Here is a 16,392-nt window from a genome sequence, read left to right on the forward strand (position 1 = left end):
AAGACGTGAATTTACGCCGCACCAGGTGCTCTCTACCCACTCTGATTTACAGCGATTAACATCGTTTTTGGCCGAAATGTTTTTCCTGCTAGTACCCGGAGAAATTGGGGTTGGAAAAGCGCTGCTGGGATTTAAAATAGAAGACATACAACTGAAAATATAAATGCGTTTAAAAAATATGATAACTTTGCGCAGCCCGCTGTAATGTTCTTCCCAACTGACTGCGACATCTGAGAGATACTTCAAACCGCTCAAATCACAGTATTCACAATAAGATATTCCCCTGAAAATAATTTTATTGTAGCCTAAATAGTAAAGCTAGTGATGTCAGAAATATTGGTCTGCAGAGTTTTTTTTTCTAAAATGTGATCACGCTTCACCTGGGTGTTGAGTAGTTTATGTTGTCCAGACATTTACTTACAAAGTCGCATTGAATTGAGCTTGCCAAGTACTTTAATTATTTTAAATTGGAAAATAAATCTATCGTGAAGGCTGTTTTTTTTAATGCGTCTGCGCTGAGGTGTTCATAGCCTGAAGTTAAAAAAAATGAGAGTACTGTTTCTTTAAGGCCGGTCAGCTACATTGTAAATTGAGCAATGAGGAGGTCGGCTTTGAAATCCCGTGTACTGTCTGCGAGTGAGTAATCCTGCGACATTGAAGACTCATTTCCCCCTTCAGACCTGTGTCGGCTTCCAGTTTCATTTCAAATCAGCTCATTTCCAGTAAAAAAAGGGCTGCAACGGAGCCGGCGAGATACCAGGGCTTTGGGAAGCTGAACTTAACGGAATCTGTTTGATACCGGCTAATCTGCCAACGGGACATTTCACTTTTAATTTGTTTCCAGGAAAACAGACTACGAAAGAAAGAGCCGACGTGACAGTAAGGCTTTGGGGCACAGAACCTCACAGTGTCTCCCTCTAATTTGCGCATCTGCTGGTTCAATGGCGTCTAAATGCAACCGACTCAGCGGCCCCTTGCTACAGCAGCTCCTGGGCTCGGTGGATAACGTCCTGTTCGACTGCGACGGGGTGATCTGGCGAGGGGACCAGGCCATCGCCGGCGCCCCGGCCGTCGTCAATTCGCTGAAGAAGAACGGGAAGCGGGTGTTTTTTGTGACCAACAACAGCACCAAAACCAGGGCCATGTACGCGGAGAAGCTGAGCCGGCTGGGCTTCGACGCGCGGCAGGAGGACGTGTTCGGCACGGCGTACTGCTCGGCGGTGTACCTGAAGCACATCTCGAAGCTGGCCGGCAAAGTCTACCTCATTGGCAGCAAGGCCATGGCGCAGGAGCTGGAAAACGTAGGGATCCAGAATGTGGGGGTTGGCCCCGACCCCATTTCGGGTGGGCAGAGCGACTGGGCGAGTGTGCCCTTGGATCCCGAAGTCAAAGCCGTGCTCGTCGGCTTCGATGAGCATTTCAGCTACATGAAGCTCAACAGAGCGCTTCACTACCTCAGCAACTCGGACTGCCTATTCGTAGGCACCAACACTGATACCAGGCTACCGCTGGAAGGTGGCAAGGCTGTGCCAGGTGTGTACATGGGTTTTATACGTGCATTTTGATTGTTGAACGTTTTATAATAGGTGAAGATAGTGACGCGCAAGCGTTTCGCAACTGTCCCCCTGCCTTGTTCTAGCACCATCAGCGCGGTAGTGACGTCATACCGGCGGTGCTCTTCTGCGCGTTTTAATCCGGCGTTACCTGCTGTAGCGACGGGGTGAGGATTTCCAGATGCCTGTTAAATGCTGTACATACAGACTAAAGGAGGGGACACGCAAAGCATTTTCAAACGTTTGTAGAAAACGCCTCCCTGACGTTTTATTGATCTCATTTGCGTCTGCGTACTTTGAAATCAGTTATTTCAGAGAGTCCAAGGTACAGTGACGCGGCTGTGTGCAGGGACTGGACCTTCAGTTGTTTAATTGAACTCATTTGATTTGCTAGATTTTTAATTTACTGCTCCTAAAAAAAAGACGTTTTTAATTTGCCCATGAGTTTTTTTTACGTACAGTTAGAAAGCGGGAATTCATAAAAGATCTGCTTGGTAAATTTACTAATTTAACTGGTAGGAAATTACCGCTTAAACTGGTAGAAATTCGTGGTTCAGTTGACTGACAAGCTCCCGATTTTGGAAAGACCTGAACCTTGACGTGACACAAGAAGGAGTTATTCAGATAACCCCTTTCCCCACCTAATCCATTGCCATTGTGCAGGAAAGCAGATTTCTGCTGATCCTCCTGACAAACGTGCACAACTGCTGACACGTCGTTATCCCCTCTTTGAATTCTGCGTCCTAATGAGAACTCACAACGCCCCTCCACATCCGCTGGGCCGTCCTTGGGGTCCTTGCTTCTCTTAATTGCTTCGTCTCCTGTTGAGGGTGGAACGCCGGCGTGTCTCCTCTCGCCGATCTTCCGCTTTCCTGTTTTTATTCCCTTTTTTCCTCCCTCATTTTTTACTCGTTTAATTGCTTTCCCACTGTATTCCAAACCCTAACTGTAATTGTGTAATCCTGCAGTCTCCTCTCATTGTGTTTTTCTTTCCTGTGAAGCGCTTTGAGAAACCACTTTCAAAGGCACTATATACAGTGCCTATAGAAAGGTATTTTTCAAGAACCTTGTCTGGGGTCAGCTTGGAATGTTCCTTGGTCTTCATGGTGTAGTGTTTCCTCGGAATTGCACTAAGTGGGGAAGCTCCCGGACACAGTATTTATTCTGATAGCATGTGAAACACCTCAACTGCACACAGGTGGACTCCAGCCAAGTAATTCTGTGACTTGGAGAAGAGAGTTAGTTACTTCAGAGGTCATTTGGGGTGTGTCAAAGCAAGGGGGCTGAATACTTATGCATTTGATTATTTTCAGTTATTTTAAAAACTCCTTAGTAAGGAGAAAAAACACCTCTAGGGGTCCAAGGTCAACCGGCTGCCCAACCCCTTTGAGCATGCTAACATTATAGGATTAAAAAAAGGGAATAAATGAATGAGAGTATTAATCCATCCACCATGTCTTCTGTGTGTCAGTACTCCATTCAGATCTCTGTAAACCAGCAAAATCCTCCTAAACAATAGCTATATCCACGATGTCCCTCTTGGATCCATGGCAGTGATGCAGCGTCCAACTCAGACGGTGCCCAGCCCACATGTGGGGAGGAGAATAGGATAGTTTGGTCAGAACAGATGTATCTACCTGTTGGGCCAACAGAGACACACAATGGCATGTACAACAGCACCAGCAGCCATGGTTGCAGCAGGCTATCATGTAAGGTGTGAGTAGGCTAGGCTGAAGTAAGAGGTCTTCAGTCTGGATTTGAATGAGATTGACTCGGCATCCCGAATAATAATAATAATAATAATAATTGTTTACACTTATATAGCGATTTTCTGGACACTCCACTCAAAGCGCTTTCAAGGTAATGGGGATCCCCTCCACCACCAACAATGTGCAGCATCCACCTGGATGATGCGACAGCAGCCATAGTGCGCCAGAACGCTCCCCACACACCAGCTATTAATAATACTAATAATAATGTTTCTTTATTAGCCCTATACAATTTCTTGCATTAGGAATGCGTCTTTTCGCATACCCCAGCTTTTCTCCAGGGAGACACAGACACAGAGACAGGGAGAGAAGCTTGGGGTCAGAGCGCAGGGTCTGCCATTGTACGGCGCCCCTGGAGCAGTTGGGGTTAAGGGCCTTGCTCAGGGGCCCAACGGAGTAGGATTCCTCTGCCGGCCGCGGGATTTGAACCGGCAACCTTCCGGTCACAGGCGCAGATCCTTAGCCACAGAGGAGAGCACAGTAATGAACCCAATTCATAGATATGGGGTGGGAGACTGTTCCATAAGCTAGGGCCCCTGTAACTGAAGGCTTTACCGCCAACTGTTCTTTAATTAATGCGTGTGACCACGACGCGGGTTCACCCAGCCCAGCGCCGCCCTGCTGACCTGTGGGTGTTGTGCCCCCTTCTCTCCCTGCAGGGACGGGCTGTCTCCTGCGGGCGGTGGAGACGGCGGCGCACCGCCAGGCCCAGGTGGTGGGGAAGCCCAGCCCCTTCATGTTCGAGTGCGTGGCCAGCGAGTACGGCCTGGACCCTGCCCGGACCCTCATGGTGGGCGACCGCCTGGACACGGACATCCTGCTGGGCACCAGGTGCGGCCTGAAGACCCTGCTGACCCTCACGGGGGTGTCCAGGCTGGAAGAGGCCCAGGCTCACCAGGAGAGTGGCTGCCCCATGCGCTCAGAGTTGGTGCCCGACTTCTATGTAGAGAGCGTCTCCGAGCTCCTGCCAGCGCTGCAGGGATAGACCACAAGCCCTTGCCCCACTGGAGAGGAGAGGAGGGCGAGACAGAGAGGCAGAGTGGCATGTGTCGGGTCACACACCTTTCCGGAGCAGCAGAGTTATTTAATTTGAACTGTTTGGTGATGTGACTGATCTGCTGAGGTACGTTCTCTTTTAGCAGTTCCTTTAAATTGGCCCCTAGAGGAAGAGAAGAGCGAATGTCTTCAATAAAGAGTCAGTATTTGATCAGCTCTTTATCTTCTGCACCAAGACACAGTGGGGCTCTGTTTCCATGACATATTAACCCCTTAGTTTCCTAAAATCTAAAATTTTAACCCCCATCTTTGGCCATAGGCTATCAAAACAGTACTTCGTGTTTCAGCATCTGACTTTATTTAACATAAAAATATGTTGTTGAAGTATGTAATACAGTACACTATAGTAATGCTCAGTAAGCCGAATTTGCGGCTTTGATAATTCAAAGGAACAGAGGCAGGATAGCTAGTACAATGCCCTGCGTTCCTTCCTAAAGGTGTGAAAATAGTTCAAAACATAGATGCTAGAAATGGCAAATCGGCCTCAGGTGCATGCAGAAAGTTTTTGTTTCTTTTGAAGTGATATTTGGATTTTAACTTGCACTCCTAACAGTCCTAAGACTGAGGCTTAGAGCTTAATTACGTCAGGCTGTATAAACGCTAACAACAGATGTAGCTCCAGCATGTAACGCGTTCAAGAGAATGCACCGTATTTCTGAGTTTTTGTCACTACCAAGGCAACTGTGTAACAACACAGGTGAGTAATAAAAGAGCTTCCTCCCAGAATTTGAAGGGTTGGTCAGATTTTGCTGTTATGCATGGATTTCTACCAGAGCACAGAGATGCTCTGACTTCATCAGTGTTACTGAGATGTGAGGGAGAACAGACCAGGCAGGCACTGAGGCGAATCGGGCTTGGTGGTCCTGTTTTTTTGTAATAGTATTATTTCACTGTTAAATTGAAGTGTTTTTTTGGGCTGGCACAAAAGCTGTATGTTTGGCAGCTAAGTTAAATAAGTAATCTACATTAATATAATACATTTCCATTACATATTAAAATATTGAATTATAGCACTGGCAGTGATCCCCTCTCAAAAAATCTTTATCCCAAATTCCAGAAACTGTGTTGGAATGGAAATTTTAGCCAGTTGCTTGTCGGCATGTGCTATTGTAATTGCAAATGACCATGACATTTACTCACACAATCAAACTGCCGAAACAGACCAGGTTTAGAAAAAACTGAAATATAATGGCTTTGGAGTCTGTTCCTTAATAAAGGCATTTTACTTGATTGCAGGTGTTCAGACTCATTTAATTTAGTTCTTTTTGTCATAAAATACGTTTTATCCTCTGCCTTGCTCATAAACACAACACAACACAACACCTGGCTGCTTCTGTATTGATTATTTTTTTAATTAACATACAGTAAAAGTGTCATTCAAAAATCACCTTGACTCTTATTGGCTTGAACCATTCTGACCTAACAATCCATTAATGTTGACCTTTACTTATCATTCCAGTGAAGCTGATGTCCTATGACTCAGATAACATCTGTGCATCTACAATAGAAGGTTCATTTCCGTGTCTCTAAATTCCCCGTAATTCTGTATTTTGTGCTCTCCTGTACTCATTCTCTGGTTCTCCTTGAAAGACATGCTATAACAATGTTGTGCGTTTGGGAACTGCCCCAAAATCACAACAAAGACCTGTATTCAGGAAGGTTTGGCCAACCTGTTCTACTCAGGTTTCATACAATTTGACACATGAAGAAATCTCCAAATGAAACAAAAAGCACCACTGTATCAATTTAATAATTTAGCTCACTGAAAGCAAGCTATTAAATACAAGGTATGTGGACTCGTGAGTGCATTACTTTTTCTTCTTTATATGAGAAAGAACATTGTGGTACGTGTTGCATAGTTGTGCTTGACGTTTTAATGCTTGTGTTACTGTAATGTTTCTGGCACCAGGAACAAATCTGGGCTCTTGGATTCCCTGCCAGTACTGAACTTTAAACTGCCTAACAAGTACTGAATTTATCCTTAATTACTGAATTAACCCAGGTGCTGCAGATCAATTAAATAATTAAGGATTGCACAGGATGGCAAAGACTCTCCAAGCCCTGTAATCCATATGTCTAAATTGACAATCCTTGGTTTAGTAGGTGTGTGTGCGTGTGTGTGTGGTAGGCAATATGATTTCTGTTCATTGCTGGAAAAGCAGCTTAAAGTGATTCAGCCTCTGTTATACGTGTGTGGATATATAACTGAAAAATGTCTAGTAGTTAAACAATCCCTATGGTTTTTTTTTTTCCTTATTATTACTATAACAGGGTAATTTATTATTTAATCATGGTAGCTGCAGTATACAATTAGCATAAATTCCTAGGTTACAGTTTTCTGATTCACACGATTTCGAGAAAAGGATCCTCTCAAATAACAAATAATGCATTTATTAATTTATTATACGGTTTCTTGATTCAGTTTCTTTCGATAATATCTTAACAAACAGTACCTACTGTCAATGAATGGTGCTCAGTACATTAATAGCTGCTCAGTACTTTTCTTGATAAACAGTTGATGCTGAACATTAGAAGGATTTCTGAAAGAGCCACTGTACGGACTGGAGGAAAAGTGAACAAATGGAGAAATTTATTTTGCTTCCAATAAAAAAAGTAAGAGTGCCGTGGCAATTGGAAATGTTTGGGGAGCATTTTTGTCAATTGAAAGTCAAAAATGTTTTTCTTCTCTAACAATTTGTGGTCATTTTTTTTTTGCTTTATGAATGTTAATAATTTGCACAAGCTACTCCATTCAATCTGGTCTACATTAAACGCTCCAAATGGAGATTTGTGCCTAAACAAAACGTCTAAGTACTCTTTTCTTTTATTTCTTACCCCAGGTTCACAGTACTGTTGAAAAAAATCCAGTCATTCCTTATGAGCAATGTTAAAAACAAACTTGTTTATATGGCATGTGCCAAGGAGAAACTGCATTTCTCTCTCACAGGCCTGCGCATGGGCATCAGCAACTGTATTTGCTGTTGGAGTCCATTTCACTCGATTCCTTTCACACTGTTACTTGTAAATTACAAAGTGTTCAGACAGGGTGTTTAATCTGATCATTCTGATGTGAGAATTGGACCATGTCTAAGTTAAACATCAGCTGGCGTGTGAGTTACTGTAGGCTAGTTGGTCAGTTTTCACATACACGTCCATTTTGATTAATTTGAATTATATTTAGACAGCACTTTTGTTCCCAAAGGATCTCACAGCACTTTACAAATAGGAGGGGACCCACTTTGTCCACTACTGAAGTGCTGCACTCCACTAATTTGCGATTCGTATACTCCAGCAGCCCCACTCCACAGTAGACTGGAGCCTTGGGTTGCCTTATCCAAAGGGCAGCACCTATAGTAATGCAGCACAGTGTCGCTTATTGTACTGGGACTTCCAGAAGGGTGTAGTGACACCTGCTGGTCCCTTTCTTCCATAAGAGGCTGAAATCCAGCAGTTTTGATGCATTAGGAGGGAGGTAGCATATCTGCAGGCTTTCTGTCCCTGGACAGCAGCACCTGAAGAGCTGGAAGATACTGTTAGATTAGTCCAGGTAAGCCGATAATGACCTGATTCGGCTCTTTAAGAGCCCTGATTGACTGAAAACCATTAGAAAAGCACCGACCCTCCAGTACCCTGCTGCAGAAGTTCCCAGGTTGAATCTTTGGTCATACTAAAGCACTTTTGAGAAGTTTTCCAACTAAGAAAACCTCTAATAGGATACAGCTATGCCTGTATTGCCAAAAATAATATGTAACTTAAAGTTTTACACTGTTTCGGTTCAAGCCCCCTCACTAATTCCAAGTACTTTAATGTCCATGCTCTGTACAACATGTTAAACACACACCTGTTGATGATCACTGTGTGACTACTGTAGAGTACTGTAAATCATGTTGAGCAGAAACCACAGCCACTGGACATGTGGAACAAAGGAAGAAAAATGCGTTAGAATAGAGTAATATATTATGCAAACGAAGACGGGCAACAGAGTTTTTACAGACCACTGTGAAATAGTTGTCCAAAGTGCAATAATTATCTGTTTTGTCATGCTATAAAACCAAAACAAGCTATGCCTGTGACTCATTGGACAAAGCAGCGGTAATACTGTATGTCGGGTCATGTCCTTAATATCCTTTTGTGTTAAACAATTCACTCCTGTTTAGAGTCTATGCAATAAAATAAAAAACACTGGAAAACTTTTTCATGGGTTTTAGTACATTATTTATTGGAGGGTTAATTTTTTTTCGCCTGTTTTGGGGGTACAGTGCAACGTGGGAGCTTGGTGCTCATTTAATTTGTTTGGCTCGTTTACAATACACTGCCTGTACGATACCGTGCATTTCCTTCGAGTCACCTTGGTCAGTCGCCGGCTGGCAGCCTCTTATCTCATTCTCCCCGATGACAGCCCCTGTCCTCTCCCGGACTTCCCTCTCGCCCTCTTTGTCCTTTGTCTGGGATGCTGGACCTGGGTCCGGTCCCGGGGCGATCACGTGTGCGCGGGCCGCGGCCAGGGGGACGCGCCCCGGCTCTATAGCCGCCCAGGTGCGCGGCTGTTCTCGCTCAGGCGGTCGCAGTCGAGCGCAGCAGCGGGACCCAGGATGAAGGGCTGCTGGAGCAGGTCGGCGGCCGGCCCCCGAGACACCCAGTGCTCGGTGAGAAACCACAAAAGACACAGAAATCTGTCTTTCCGAAACAGAAATGCTTTATGCTGAAGTTCCAGGATAGATTTTGACCATTTCAGCGACGAGTTTAATTTATGAACTACTTTAAATACAGGTGTTCACATGAGTTTGTTAATTACATTTCTAGAGGCATTATATTCTGCTCTTCATATGTAACTTCTAACAGCATTTCTGTCAACGGAAAGTCTGAAACCGTTTTTCTTCTCTACGAAATCTTTGTCATTTTATGAGCGTCTGGTCTATCCCCACTCTTCGCGTTTAGATTTGATCAACGTAGTCTGCATCGGCGAAATACTTTTCTGTGCGAAGGGAAAGGGCGTTAGGATTTTTCAAATCTGAGAAGGGCGAACTGCTTCGGTGATGTGAGCCGCGTCTTGCGGAAAAGACGCGCCCAGCGTCCCATCGCTGTGCCCGGGGTAGTCGCTCATCGGACACCGCCCCCCTAGAAACCCCCGGACTGGGAACTGCTGGGAGGCAGAGGCGAAACGCGGATAGATGTAGTCTCAAGTTGACCGCATCCGAGGGAGAACGGCCCCAGGCCGGAGCACTAACTTTACCGCACAAATTGGGACTACAGTAAATTTCCTCTGTCACCCCCCGCAACAGGACAGGAGCCCAGCTCTGCAGTCCCCTTTTCCTCACAGGACGCTGTGGGGCTCTGTGGGTGTCGTCCTGCTCCTGCTGGCCATAGCCGTCAGCGCTATGGTGCTACTCGGAGTCAAAAGGAAGCACCCGCAGGTAAGAACCACCTTCTCCCGGCTCTCTTGCACACAAAAAGCGAAAACTTATTGAGTTTTAATCTCACGCACTTAACTGTGCACCTGCTTGAACTTGTGTGTGTGTGTATGGGGGGGTAGCTTCACGTCTCTACGGCCTTTCAGAACAATCCTGAAATGCTTTCACGTTTCCGAAGTTATTAAATTCAATTCAACTTTATTTGTCATTATACTTACACAGGTGCATAGGATAGTGAAAAGTGTTTCTCATTAGTCTCTCAGGTGCAGTATATAAATAGAACAGAAAATAAGACAATAGACAGTAACACAATAACAACAGTGTAATCAAAACTGTGCAAATACGCAAACAGAGAAAAGAATACAACAGGACAAAAGTAATTGGGGGAACAGTGCAAAAATAGTACGGTGATGAATAAATAAATATTACAACTAATACAGTTTTAATAGCACAACAAAAACTTTTGGACGTGCGCTGTATTTAGGTGTCTGCTTAGGTGTCTAGGTATATTTAAGTGTCTTGCAGGCACTGTTCGTTATAGAAATCGGCGAGCGGGTTTAAGAGTGATAACGGTGGAGATCGAGTCCGGGGTGTTGTAGTTTTTTCGGAACTACAGTGCTTGGGCACTGCGATGCATCCTCACAAGTTTTCATGCCCCGGCCAAATCCTGCGGAACGCCGGATATTTAAGAACTCGAATTCGCACAAAACCCTAAATCACCCTGGTCGGCTTTGATGGCTACGACGGCGGCCTGAGAGAGGCAGAAGAAGGCAACCGTCTCCGGGCGTCTCCCGTGTCGCAGTCTGTGTTGCAGGTGGTGAGGGTGACTCTGGAGGAGCAGAGCGGCGCCCTGCTCAACCACTCCGCCCTCGTCGACAGGTGCCATGAGGTGGTGACCTACTACGTGACATCGCACACTAACCTCACCTCCGCTGTGCTGTTCGACATGAAAAATGTGAGGCTTTCTCCTTACTTCTGTACTATGATGGGGGATTTTTTTTTCCAAGTAAAAGCCCCCCCAAAAATCCATTTAGGATACTTCTAAATCTGGGAAAGATTTCCAGTTGTCCACAAAGAGGTCTTTCTGTAAAAATAGTGTCATCAAGACCCTTTGTACAAGTGAGTCTCTGGGATCAAGACTGGGGGGTTGTGGGTTAGTCCTCGCTGCACACTGCTGCTGTGAGGGTCCTTAGCCCAGTACGCCAGTCCCCCCAGTTGTGTGAGTGGGGGCCAGCATTCCTGTGTCCCCATTATGGACTGGCCTCCTGTCCTGCAATGCGGGGGGGTCTGTTCACTTATCTCCATGGAAACCAGCCCAGCTGCTGTGGCACTGATAGGGAACTTTCCAGTCCATTGATGCGAGACACTTAGATAAAGAAAGTCGAATACCAGATTGGGGATAGGGCATTTTTCACGCGAGAAGTTTCTCGTGAATCTTTATTTGTTTTTGGTTTCTGTTCAGGGCTTAATATGTTACAAGCCAGAGAGCCGGGATGCCTGCTTCCTGCAAAAAATGGAGACGTCCGATTTTGAAAACGTACACACCCTCCTCAACATGTCCCAACACAAGGTATGTTGGTAAGATCGCAACTCGTATTAAAGAAATCGACCTATCAAAATATAAGGTACCACAAGGTGTGTGGAGGGGGGCTTATTTAACACATTTTGGTCCTGGGTTTGACTTCAGTTGGACAGCTTGTCTCAGGTACAGGGCCTCCTAAAGCACAGCGTCCTTGGTGGCCATACAGCATTGCTGTTTTTTTAACTGTGTTCCAGAGGGCAGAGCGCCCCCTACTGGTCCGCCAACATCACTTACAGCAGCAAACTGGTATGCCTCATAGCAGAGGTCTCCAGTCCAGGTTCTGGGACACCCACATTGCAGCCGAGCGCTTTACCTAAATGAATCCTTAACAGGACCAACGAGAGGTTTGGTTGTACCTTTTATTTTATTTGTCGGAGGTTGGAGATCTTAAGTTACTTATGAATCCCAGTAGTTCAAATGCTACATGTTTAGAAACTAAGCACAAATTGATGAGGTCAGATCAAACCTATTATCAGGTCAAATAAGGGGTCGGTACACTGGTGGTGCTGACTGCTGAGACCTGACAGGATCAGGCTACAAGCTGTTGGGGTCAGAGCACAGGGTCAACCATTTACACAGCGCCCCTGGAGCAAGGGCCTTACTCAGGGGCCCAATGGAGTAGGATTCCTCTGCCGGCCCCGGGATTTGAACTGGCAACCTTCCAGCCACAGGTGCAGATCCTGAGCCACAGAGGATCCGCCCATGTTGACATTCCAGTCTGCTTCACAGAGGGCAGACTTCAGCACTCAAAGCCCCTCAGTAGAAAGCAGTGTGTGTGGTCTATAGTCACGGCACTATCAATAGACTTTCTGCAGGTTCCTTACATAGGTTACCTGTAAGTGGAGGGCAGACCTAAGCCCCACCCTCCGCCCCTCCATTAAGCAGAAGCTTATTCTTCCAGTCTCCTGGCCCAAAGCACAGAGCGGCAGACAGCATGCTAGAGCAGGACACTGAAAGAGCACTCCGCTAAGGCCGACCTGGTCTGTACAGTACACCCGATCCCACTGCCATCTCCCTCCCGGATCTCATTACAGCGCGTCACACACACAATGGAGACTCTGTTGGACTTTATCTGCAGTCCCTGCTAAAAAGAAAAAAAACACCGTGCAGCTCTTGAGATGTAAGAGACCATTCTGTACACACTGCTGCACTGCAGTTAATGGAGTGGAATATCAGGAGCTACGGTGTTTTAGCTTGCAGAATGAATGCTCTCAGTTCTGGCCTTGCTGATATTTGTTTGGCTTTCTTTCATATAATCATTTTTTAGGGTGCTTTTCCATTCCATTTACTGGAGAAGAGACCTCTAATCTTTATGTTTCTGCTTGTGTGAAAATCTGTAAGAAAAAACAACAGCACTACCATCTCCTTAGCCACCTAACTACTCCACTTCAAGCATGTGGTTTACAGCAGCTTGAGCACACAGAAGCAGTCTGTGCTCTCCTTGTGCTTAAGAGTGTGCTTCCTTGACAGCAGCCCAGTTCTCTTTCACTTCAGCTCAGAGTCATTCCTGACACTGTTTCCAGAAAGCAGTAACTGTCAGACAGAACAATCTCTCCTCCACCCCCTCTGCAGCTGCCCCTTGGTCTCTCCTCACTCTAAGGTGGGGTCCCAGCCTCCTCATCCTCTGGCCAGGAGGTCAGCCCAGAGCCAAGCAGGTTGCGACTAATCTCACCATGTCCAGTCAATAAATATTTTCATTCCATGTGAATTCTCACTAAACTGATCTCAAGAGGCGGTCAGTTTGAGACGGACAATCACAGGTGGGACTGGCAATGTGCCAGACGTGCCCACAAGGTGGTTTACTGTATTTCCTTTGGCAGAGGTCAGTCTGGTGGCATTTTAGGAGACACAGAGTGACCTATGACCCCAGTTCTGAGTGTCGGAATTTGGTACAGCTTAAAACCTATAGTGACACATACCAACCCACTTCTAGACGAGCTAGACACGATTTTGAAGATTTCTCTGACAGAGGCGGGTGAGACCTATTACCCACTGGTGAAGAACTGGAGTAGAACGGAAACTGAAAGACAAGGGGGAGGTCACCCCAAGACCAGGAGCGGGACCCACTGGGCTAGTGCAGCTCAAAAATCGGCCAGCTCCCGAGCTGAAATCGGCCAGCTCCTCTCCTTTAATTCGGTCAAACCGGCCGCTTGGGGGTTCTTGTGACACGCCTAACAGTTCAGGGCTGACTGATGTGAAAGGACCTTCTGTGCAGTGCGACAGTTTTGAAGAAGGGGAGAAAAAAAAGAAAAGGGGAAAAATTCCTCTAATAGTTTTATTCCCGGACAGGAGTAATTGCCCGGTTAGGGTGAATTGGGTGCTGGGTTGAATGAGGTGGGAGCGATTGTGACACTGCGCTGTGTCGGCTGAGCCCTGGGGACAGGCCAGTTACTCTCTGGGGAGGTTCACTTAATCAGAGCTCGCTTCTTCGTCCCTCTCCAGGTACTCCTCTTAACAGAGCCTGGAGCCCATCCATTCACATCCCTCCCAAAGAAAGTCTGTTAGTTGCCAGATCAACAGCAGCCTCCACTGACCCGGTGACTAGACACCTGATTAAATGGAACTGAATGTCCAACAAAAATAATCCACTTGGTGTAAAAAAAACCTTAAGTGCGCTCAAATTCAGATCGACAGCTCAGTGATCGTGCTGCATGTTTTTTTATAGACTGAACAAACAGTTTTTTATCTAAAGACGTCTGACAAGCACCTCTGGGGAATTGCCTCTTATTCATTAACATTTTCTTTTTTTAAGCTGGGAAAAACCGGCAGCTCGTTTCCTTCTCAAACAGACGTCGCATTTCCAGTTTCAGGCCTCCCGACCCCCAGTGTCTGAGCACTGTGACTCTCTTCTGTCTCTTCCTTAGGTCAATCACTTCTGGCTCCCAGGCAACAAGACCCGATGGCAGACGGAGTTTCTGGGGGTCCTGGGGGGCTCGGGAGTAGATGCCATGACATTGGAGGAGCCCCTGCAAGCCCTCTGCCAGCACGGCCCCATCTACTGGGCTCGCCGAGCTGATGGTGAGAGGATAGGCCAGCTGTTCGCCCACTGATCCCAAACCTCCCTCGATTAAAAAGCCAACACTTCTGGTCTTTTTCCAGCTCATCCACCCCTTTTTCATTCCTGAAGCATCCATAGACCACAGGTCACTGCCGTGTGGAAACACAGCCAGCCTGGGTCAGCGTCCTTCTCAAGCCTCATAGCATTACACGACCCCAGAGTCCGAGACTCCAGCCAGACGCGACACTGGAGATCACAGCACAGATTAAACACACCCTTGAGTGCAGTAACCTAGTTAGAACGCTGAATTAAATGGAGCAACGGGGGTAATTTAAAGTTACAGTATCGGTCTTGAACCTGCAATCCTAGGCTCAGATCCCTACCCACCAAAAGATGAATACAAACACTCAGGCAGAAAGGTAAAAAGAACTAGAAACGTTTCAGGAGGAATCCTTTATCTTCCTGACTGCCCTTTCAAGGCAGAAACATTATACAGCAGTGGAGCGGCACTTTTTTGGCGCGTCCTCTGAGGTGATCCTGTAAATAACAAGGACAACTTTGTCCTTGAGGCTGAAGTTACTCTGGGCTGAAGGATGGGACTGCCTTCTGGCCTAGATCCCGTCTGAGGAAGTGTGAGTGATGCCTTTCCCTTTGTCTGTTTTCACAGGCCCAGGAAAACAAAGGCTAATTTACTTCTGCATCGATATATGCTTCCCCAGTAACGTCTGCGTCTCCGTGTGCTTCTACTACCTGCCTGAGTGAGCAGGGACTGAGTCCACATCCCACTGCAGCCTGGGACCAAGGCTCTCCTCCTCACTGCGGACTGCCAGAAGCGCTCGCTGAACCCTGGGGGAACCCGACCTAGTTAGGCTGGCAGACAAAGGAGCAGCAGAAGAGCTGCCCTCTCCCCTCGGTGAGGACGAGAAAGAAAGTGGAACTATTTCATGTGGTCGATACCCGCATGACCACTCGGTGGCTGTAAAATAAACACCCGCCTTTCAAAACTCCTGCAGTGGACCGTCACATGATTTCTTTTCCTGTTTTGCCAAAATAACACACATATACCCGAGAGGCTTGGCTGACCTGTGCTTATTAACCGGATATGATCTATAGGAGTGCATTATCAAAAGGTCAAGTACTGTACATCCACTGGCTGCGTGAAAACTCTATTTTATTTTCATGGGATGTCACGGTTCAAGTCAGATCTTATAAACTATGGAAAAAGATTGTAATAAACAAGATTAATGCATATCGCACCCACATTGTGTCCATTTTTTTTTACACGTATATTCCTGGAAGCAGATTCCTGGAAAGCAGCAGCAGTAACTGGAGAGAGGGCCCAGGTAAAGGCCACGTGACCCTATAGAGCACCACCCAAAGGTGGAACATCAGGTGCTCAGGAAACTACTTTAATACTCCCTGAAGGCGATCTCAAGCTTCTTGTTGATCCCGTCATTTCAGGAGCTTTAAAAGTAGAAACTGCCCAACACAGCCTATCATACCTCGCAAAGACAAGACACAAAAAGCTGCCTGACTACTCCTAGTCCTGGTGACCTTACTGTCTGTTGTTTTTATTTCAGTTGAGTTCTCAGTTAATTAAATATTAAGACCCATGTTGAACTAATAATCTCATTAATCAGAGCCAATAAATCATTTGAATAGAATACTACTAGAAGCCTCTAGCTAACTACTACATTTCCTAAGCAATTTTATTTAAATCTTCAAATTTGCAACTTTTGAGTAACTGAAAATGATGCAAATGATTCATTCAAATATATACAGGATACTTAACTGATGGCTCAGCAGGGACAAAAAGCAGCAGGCAGTGGGGCTTTGGTTTGGGACTGCTGCACTAACAGCCTTTCAGCTCACACACAGACGACAATCTACATTTAAAAAGAAAATGGGGACTCGTCAAGCACAGTGCTGTGGCACTGTACATCAATTATTTTCAGAAACAAAGCGCACAGCGCCGACAGCATACCCGTGACGTACATTGCGGCTTCTGAAAACAATTTATGTA

General features: G+C 46.0%; 2 protein-coding genes and 1 long non-coding RNA gene across 4 annotated transcripts; 2 read left to right on the plus strand and 1 right to left on the minus strand.

Annotated features, from left to right (window-relative positions):
- The first annotated feature begins 627 nt into the window (after positions 1-627).
- Positions 628-7,182, plus strand: pgp (phosphoglycolate phosphatase). Its single transcript, XM_088613210.1, has 2 exons — positions 628-1,533; positions 3,982-7,182. Exons 1-2 carry the CDS (start codon positions 942-944, stop codon positions 4,305-4,307), a joined length of 918 nt encoding a protein of 305 aa, XP_088469336.1. The 5' UTR covers positions 628-941; the 3' UTR covers positions 4,308-7,182.
- Positions 7,183-8,723: 1,541 nt separating this feature from the next.
- Positions 8,724-15,625, plus strand: bricd5 (BRICHOS domain containing 5). Of its 2 annotated transcripts, none has more exons than XM_088613211.1 (6): positions 8,724-9,024; positions 9,661-9,792; positions 10,592-10,744; positions 11,252-11,359; positions 14,236-14,389; positions 15,037-15,625. In XM_088613211.1, the coding sequence occupies exons 1-6, from the start codon at positions 8,971-8,973 to the stop codon at positions 15,129-15,131; spliced, it is 696 nt and encodes a 231-aa protein (XP_088469337.1). In that variant the 5' UTR covers positions 8,724-8,970; the 3' UTR covers positions 15,132-15,625. The 2 variants fall into 2 exon arrangements, with proteins under 2 accessions (XP_088469337.1, XP_088469338.1); XM_088613212.1 differs by having other exon boundaries at positions 10,604-10,744.
- On the minus strand, positions 10,097-12,342 carry LOC148645017 (uncharacterized). The gene is made up of 2 exons (XR_015928566.1): positions 12,205-12,342; positions 10,097-11,293 (listed from the first exon to the last, which is right to left on the minus strand). It is a non-coding gene; the product is annotated as an uncharacterized LOC148645017 (long non-coding RNA).
- Positions 15,626-16,392: the final 767 nt, after the last annotated feature.

This window comes from Lepisosteus platostomus, chromosome 19 (assembly GCF_059453375.1).
Source record: "Lepisosteus platostomus isolate fLepPlt1 chromosome 19, fLepPlt1.hap1, whole genome shotgun sequence".
NCBI lineage: Eukaryota > Metazoa > Chordata > Actinopteri > Semionotiformes > Lepisosteidae > Lepisosteus > Lepisosteus platostomus.